General features: G+C 34.6%; 1 protein-coding gene across 2 annotated transcripts; it reads right to left on the reverse strand.

The window, feature by feature from the left end:
- Nucleotides 1–1,272: 1,272 nt before the first annotated feature.
- LOC128862731 (TBC1 domain family member 16) lies at nt 1,273–7,637 on the reverse strand. Of its 2 annotated transcripts, none has more exons than XM_054101419.1 (3): nt 6,658–7,627; nt 2,219–2,779; nt 1,273–2,154 (listed from the first exon to the last, which is right to left on the reverse strand). In XM_054101419.1, the coding sequence occupies exons 1-3, from the start codon at nt 7,567–7,569 to the stop codon at nt 1,531–1,533; spliced, it is 2,097 nt and encodes a 698-aa protein (XP_053957394.1). In that variant the 5' UTR covers nt 7,570–7,627; the 3' UTR covers nt 1,273–1,530. The 2 variants fall into 2 exon arrangements, with proteins under 2 accessions (XP_053957394.1, XP_053957395.1); XM_054101420.1 differs by lacking the exon at nt 1,273–2,154 and adding an exon at nt 2,917–3,001 and having other exon boundaries at nt 2,657–2,779; nt 6,658–7,637.
- Between the last annotated feature and the right edge of the window lie 338 nt (nt 7,638–7,975).

A 7,975-nucleotide genomic window follows, 5' to 3' on the forward strand; every position in this document is an offset into this window, starting at 1 on the left:
TCCGCAAAAATTCCTTCTGACCTCACTTAAATTGCTTCAAATACTGCTTTGAAGTTAAAAGCCGCATCCGCTTGTTGTCCACCGTGAGCAATCGCGGCACCCACCGGGCCGACAATTTTTCCATCTTCAACTTATCAGGTAAAATATTAATTACTTTTCGGTCGACGCACCTATGGCATCTGTTACTTCGCGCACTTTCCTAAAGTACCCGGCCAGGCTTACCGTATTTTTGTTTGAATACATCGGGTAAGTTCTATATCCTGGGCCACCTGGTGCTTCTCTAATAAGCCTCTTTAATTTCTAACCATGAATATCTAATATGCACAACGATTAATTTCCAATTAAATTAATTTCTTTAGAAAGTTTAGAAAATAAAAAAAAATTAATTAAAATTAATGCATTAGTACATTTAACCTGTTTTCAATTTCTGCAATGTTAGAATTTTTAAAACTAAAAATTTTAATTTCAGTGTGTACTGCTGTTATAACTTTTCTTTAAGAAATAGGTACAAACAGAGTTCTGGAAATTTAACACAAGCCACTTTCTTTCGCCTTTTTTGCGCGCGTTTTTTGTATTACCTTCCTTTACGAATCTTTAACGGACGAAATTCGTCAAATTCGACCATAAAGAGCCCTTTCCTATTTTTTAAGAAGTTTTCCGAGTTTCTAAGCGTTGTTCTTCCATGTAATTTGCCATACCCTATTGTTCAAACATGTCATATGGAAACAACAAAAACGAGGCGCTAAATTCAAAACAGGTTCAAACGGGACACATTCGGCTTTAATAATAATTATTCCGAGTGACTCAGTTCAATTAGTGCGAGATTAACTCGTTCACGAAAATACGTGTATCTTGAATATTGCAATTTTCTTAATGTAACTATGATCAGGCGGCCGCCGTAGCCGAATGGGTTGGTGCGTGACTACCATTTGGAATTTCCAGAGAGAACGAAGGTTGGAATCTCGGTGAAACACCAAAATGAAGAAAAACATTTTCTAATAGCGGTCGCCCCTCGACAGGCAATGGCAAACCTCTGCCATGAAAAAGCTCCTCAGAAAAAAATAGTTGCCGTTCGGAGTCGGCTTGAAACTGCAGGTCCCTCCATTTGTGGAACAACATCAAGACGCACGTCACAAATAGGAGGGGCTCGGCCAAACACCCAAAAAGAGTGTACGCGCCAATTATATATATATACATATGTATGCATGTATGGTGCATAAACTTCGTACTATAGAAATAAAATATTTACAAATAATAACAACAACTCATAAGTCAACTGTGGTAGTTACATTTGTAGATTTTTTATTAATTAATAAGCTGTTGCTTCTCAAAATAAAAAGTAATTGTAATTTATTATTTAAATAATACAAAGTTAGCGTCACAAAAGCGTCAAATCCATTTAAATGCTTTATAAGGCTATATATCGAATTTATTTATCTATAATTTAAGCCGTCTAAAAGATTAAAAATCAAACGTACATAAGCTATGACTAGATTTCAACAGCGTGGAATGGCATATATAGTAGATAGTTTAGTCAATATCCAATGGGCACTTATCTTCGTCCGAATGACCAACACACTCCAAGGCTGGACAGTGCTCGGCGTCCCACATACCGGGCCCACATCTTTTACACAAACCACTCAAGGTACAAGGTATTTTTGGCAATTGGCGATATTGATATAATAGACCTCGAGCTTTTCGAAGAATTAACTGCCCGTCCATATACATTGCCAGCGAGCTAAAATGAAACAACATTTCATCTGCACGTAAATCCTGAGCCACTACATCATCAGCATAAACGGCAATAATGGCCAAACACAGAAATAAATGGAAATAGTCCGTAAGATAATTCGTCCAGCATGCTTCCCACATTCGGATAACCACTGATTCAGTGAACTCACGTTTAAAACATAAAATTAACCACCGATGACAAAACAGTAGCTCCATTGAACTGGAATGACATTTTAAGTGTTCATAGAAGGAGGGCAGCATAATACGGATGAGTTCCCTCAAATAGTTTAAGTTTCGATCAATATCTACATCCGTAGGTGCACATACAAAAAAGGAACGTTGTAGTAAGCCCACAAAGCTCCAAAACGTCTCCGATTCATTTTGTATTTCGCATAATACTGGAGCTAATAAGTCACTCATTCCCTATACAATGCAATAAATACAAATTATTTGGTTGATAAACACAAAATAACAAAATAGCAATTACCTGAGAATAAGTTGTTCCTGCATTGTAAAATGCATAGTTCAGCAGAATATTTTTCATTATTTCTCTGTTTGGGTTATCTTCTCCACAAAAAAATACATTTGTGCGGTCTATTCTTGCAATGTCTTTCTCCACAACACATTGCACTGATTTCCAGAAATGAATTTGTTCTTCTGGGGACATTGAGTATAAACGTTTTCGAGTTATTTCGTCATACTCTTGCTTTCTAATATCCATTAGAACAGCTCTGTCGTCAAATGTAGATGAAAAAGAATAACATTTTAATAGAAATGGCCAAATAGTTCTTCGTAAACTTTTTTCCAAGCCTCCAAAAAAAACGCACTTGCGAAGAAGTAAGTCATCTTCTATTTGCCCTTTTATATTTAGCAAAGTTCCGTAAAAAAAGTTTGTGGTAATTTTTCTAACGCCACCTTCATCGGGATGCAGTTCACTCTTCTTTATCTCTGGGCGACATACCATAAATTGGCGATACGGTAAATTCTGTTGTTTTTGTCCAGGTGTAAACACGATGTTATGTAGAAAACAGTGCCACTGGTGAAGAACCTGCAATTATATTGTAGAATATTATTTTCTTAAATTAATACAGTTAATTAGACATATTGAAATATCGAATTTATTTTTTTTTTATTTTTTATTTTTAAATATTATGTTGTTACTTTTATTTTTAAATATATTCACACCTTTTTTAATTCTCTGTCGGATTTTTTGGGTTGGCTTTCCATTATGGCCATGAAGACTTTGCTTATAATACCTAAATGCATGGACCTAATTTAAAAATTATTACACAGAAATGTAACAAATATATCAGCCTTTTGATTTATGGCATTTATTTAGAATTATCATTAGGAATGAATATGAAAATTTAACGTTAAAAATGCTTATTTTTTGTATAACTTTTAAAAAAAATTCATATTACATACATTATTGATTGAACGCTTGTTTTACTAAATAATACTTTCTATTTTATTATTCTTATAAACGTTCGTAATACCGTACAAAGAAAATGTGCGGGACGAACTATCAAAGGAACGATATTGAGAAAAGAATTACCCTAGGAAACGCCCAGTCAACCGAAAGGGAAACATTTTTGTAATGCTATTTTAGAAAAAACTGTGTTATTAAAGCGGCAGGAAATAATACTGCGGTAAGAGGAAGGAGAGTTTTATTGATTGAGGGTTATGACTACAGCAACATTATTCGTTTATTTAAATTTCCGGATTTACATATTATTCTTGTACATATATGTGAGAATATTCTATGTAATTAATGAAAATTCATAGTAAAAAATCGCGCTAGTTTCTATTCTAAATTTTCGCCTTCGGTCTTTTTTATCTAAAACAATAATTTAATATATTTGAAAATTTTGGATTTGAATTTACGAATTTTGATTGTCTGGAGGTATTCATACTTCCTTCATTTCCCTTAATTTTTTCCGGGGTTAATTTGTTCCAAAATTCACAAAATCTTTCAAGTTTAAAGTTTGTTTTATCCATTATGAATTTTAAAACCTTGGCTAAATGATTGTTATAGCTTAAGGGGTTATACGCAGTTATGAAGCAAATAAAAGACGGGTTGTCAAGGATTTATCCTGAAGAAACTTCAGAATATTTTAATTTGAAAATTTTTGGCGGTTATAAAAGCATCCTTCAAGAACGTAACAAAATGATTTATTTATGAAAATGTTGATTAAAGACGATTTACGGTGTACATCGTAACTCAGGATTGGATTATCTGAAATCAAAAAACCAAACAAATTTTGTTAATATATTAGATTATCTAGTAATTAATCGTTCGGCTAATCAAAATAGTGAATTTTCACAAAATGGCAGCTTTTAAAAGAAATGATTTCGATTTTTACATTAAAATTTGGCCGTAAATTGATTATAAAATGGAAAATAAGTATCAGATTTACAAAAGGAACGATTAATTACTAGAAAATGTATCTTTAAAAATTGAGTTAAAACGGTTGACCGATCAAACAAGCCGTTTTCGAGACATAGTGTACACCGACTTGAAAAATGCCGTTTTGAAAAAAACACGTTTAAAGTTTCAATACCTACCTTAAAACGTGCCGAGGCATCTCTACATATTTAGGTATAACTCCGAAAGTATTGCTTAGATCTACTTCAAATTTCGTGCGTATACTTTTGAATATATGTACATTACAAAAATGCAATAAAAAAAAATCGATTTTTTTGAAAGTCATAACTGAGTATAACCCCTTAATTCAATATTTCAGTATAAGCACATACAATTGTGAAAAATCGTTGCTTTTTGCGGATTTACTGCGAGTTCATGGACCTTAGAAGGTTAGGACTTTCATAAATTGAAAGGTAGGTTCGTATGGTTCAAATGGTGTACACGCCTCATCCTTCGCCGCCCACCATCCAAATACTTTGCGGCTATAATGGAAAGTTTAGCCGCTTTTTTAAACTGATAGTGAAATCAAAAACATCAAATAAACAGAAAAAATTATAATATTGCTATTTTACATTAACTCTACGAGTAATGTTTATGTAGAAAAAGTTTCACATTGCTAGAAGTTTCACTAGAATCCATCGTAGCTGCGAATATGAAATTTAAAAACATACATACAACCTGCAACCCTCCTCTTTGCTGGCGCGAACGCAGTTCAAGCAAATTCGTTACGATACCAGTCCAGCCTGTATAATCGGCACTATCAATTTTCATATTATTTCCCCCTCAGAAAAGGTAATATTGATGAAACCAAAATCCAAATTGAATCTTAAAAAAATGTTTGTAAATTGTCTATCCAACCACAACAAAAACCATTACTCATGTTAATTAAAGAGCTCTTATGGGTAAAGCAGTTCATCAAGACTTGTCGGTACGATGTAGTCACCGGTTGTCATCGGACCGGTTTGAGGTTCCTCGCAATGAGAAAGGCTGGAGAGATAGTCGTTAAATTCTAAACACAAAACATGTATGACTATGCTGGACGCTATTATAGTGCCATTGTCACTATATGAGATCAGTGGAACTACCTCTGGTAGTCGAAGAAGCTTCGAAACATAGAAGTTGAAAAGAACCTGCGACACCCCTTGATTTATCTTCCTCTGGTTTGATCTCGAAATGTTACTGACGAGTGACGGACCACCTCTTATTTGAAAGAAAAGGTTTACGTCGATAAGCCAGCAACAATTCAAGAGCTAAAGGATGAGATAATTCGGCACATTAACGGCATAGAACCTCAATTATGCCGAGGCCCCGGCGGTCATTTGGCCAAAATTTTGTTCCATACGTAATTGAGCCATACCAATATTATCATAATAAAGAGAAATGACAATAATTTCTTAAACAAATTGTATTCTATTCAAAATCAAAACCGGCCCTTGAAACTTAACCACCCTTTAGTATCGCAGAATGGACAGTCCTCCCTCAGGAGATATATCAAGCGATACGACCTCTGTTTGATGGCAGATTTTACATTCTTCCATGAAGAGGTTGAAAAACCATGTAAGCCAACGGCCCTTGGCCAAAACATATTTGTGCATCCGTCTTGTAATACGACAGTTGGCTCTTATTTGCCGGAACAACCCAGATTTATATCCGGCCAAATACCGTCACTCTAACAGCATTCCCCATACAAATATGGGGAGTATTTATGCTGCTACTGCTGGGGGAGTTGTTGTTTACTGTACTGAATGCGCCTATCTGTTTAGCAAAGCTTGCCTGTACGTAGAACGGACTGCCATGGGGAGCTGCGCCTTCTGAAATCCGCGCAACTTTATCTCAATAACGTTCTGCATATTGTAGCAGGTTAAGTTCCTACTTATCCAGAATCGACCATGAAATACTGTATACATGTCCAGCATGTGAAGGCACCCAGCAAAAAACTAACCACCTATTCACTAAACCCACTTACATACCTAACCCCCTCTCCCTCTGTACCCATTTCGTCGAAACAGCACGTTTTATGGGCTTACCGTTAGATGACAATCGGGAAATACACTGCACTGGCAGAGTTTGATACACTGCTACAACAACAACCTGTCAAAAAAGAGTGAGCGAGTTAGAAAATTCTACAACTAATATATTTCTTGAAAAACTTCACTACAGGTCCTCTTATAAAAATTGAAAAAAAAAACTAACAAAGAGATACTTAAGCTACCTTTCCAATGATGCACTAGGTTATATAAATGGCCGAGCAGTTTTTGAGATATTACTTTTTTAAAATGCGTATAATTGACTTTTGACCTTCGATATGTCCTTCATTTTTAATTTACGCACGTACCGTACGAAGAGTACCGTTGTAATTAATTAACATAAAAAGTTCTATGGAATCTCATTGGTTTTTTCCTAGCGAAACGGAGCATATTCTTTACTTGTTCCATATATATACTAAATGACATTATAATTATTAACATCATAAATTATGATTTATGTATATGCGTAAGTACCTGAGCCAAATGATCTAAGCCACCATAATGAAAGTGAAGTATTTTATACTGCGACTCTCTTGATGCAATTACGAGTTGACCGGATGTACAATTATCATCACTGAAAAATAAACGTAGTGAACGCATTTGGCTTAGATCAACAGAAAATCGTCGACAAATAGAATTATTCCGAGGGAATGGAGTGGAACTTTTGTCACCGACGTCGACATTATTTTGCAATGAAAATAATTCTGAGGTCGCACAGCAGAGATTTGCGTCATCGCATAAGTAATATCCACGTTGGAAATATACTTTATTTATATCGGTTACTACACTGTTTATAGAATGCTTTACATTTGTGTTCTCAATATGTGGATTAGAAATCGTTATATTAACAGACGTTATGTGGCTTCTATTAAGTAATGCGTTGATATCACGCATCGAGTTAACATGATCGCCCAAAAGGGGTTGCAACTCATTTTTTAACTCTTGAATATCCACATTTGGGCCATCTATTTCAACTTTCTGGTCGCTATACGTTATTTTTTCTTCTTTTGATTCACTTAATTCATTTGAATTACTTAAACTAAGTTCAGAAAGTGGCCCACCCACTTCGAACTTTTTGCTCTTTTTATACATTTCATTTTCATTTGACTTCGATTTGCAGAGCGATGAATTTGGAATCCAGGTGAGCAACAAAGTTGAGCGACGAGCTTCATTAAATTGATCCACGAACGTTTTCGTAGTTACTGTCAAATAACCTGGATAATGAATTAGCTCAGATTCGCGTCGAACTGCGACCGGTGGGTGAATACAAACATTGTTTTTACAAAACAGTACTTCGTTGTCTTCATAAGCATCGATGTTTTCACTTATTTTATCCTCACCCAGAATAAGAGTCGACGCTTTTTTTATTATATTTACAATAGACATATCTTATAATGCTTAACAGCTCGATAATTAAAACCTTTGTCACAAGTGTGACGAGTCGATACTTTTAAGAATTAATCGATACACGGCACCGAAGTCAAAGGTATTCAGTTCTATTTATACTCGGTTACATAAATGCTTGCATTTCCAATAAAAACACTGTGCTCGAATCAAACACTTTTTCAGTGAGCATACTTGTTTTCTGCTTTGGTTCTTAAGAATTGCAGTTAAATATCGATTCCTTCAATCAACAGAATTTATTACTTTTTCAATTCCTTAGAAATAAATAAATAAAAACTATTTTTTTTTTTCAGTTCCATTACAAGGAATCATATTTTGTAAGGGTAATGGAATTGAATAATTTATTTCTTGACTCAATTCTTTTTATGATTCCTCATCGTTGACTGAT

This window comes from Anastrepha ludens, chromosome 5 (assembly GCF_028408465.1).
Source record: "Anastrepha ludens isolate Willacy chromosome 5, idAnaLude1.1, whole genome shotgun sequence".
Taxonomy (NCBI): domain Eukaryota; kingdom Metazoa; phylum Arthropoda; class Insecta; order Diptera; family Tephritidae; genus Anastrepha; species Anastrepha ludens.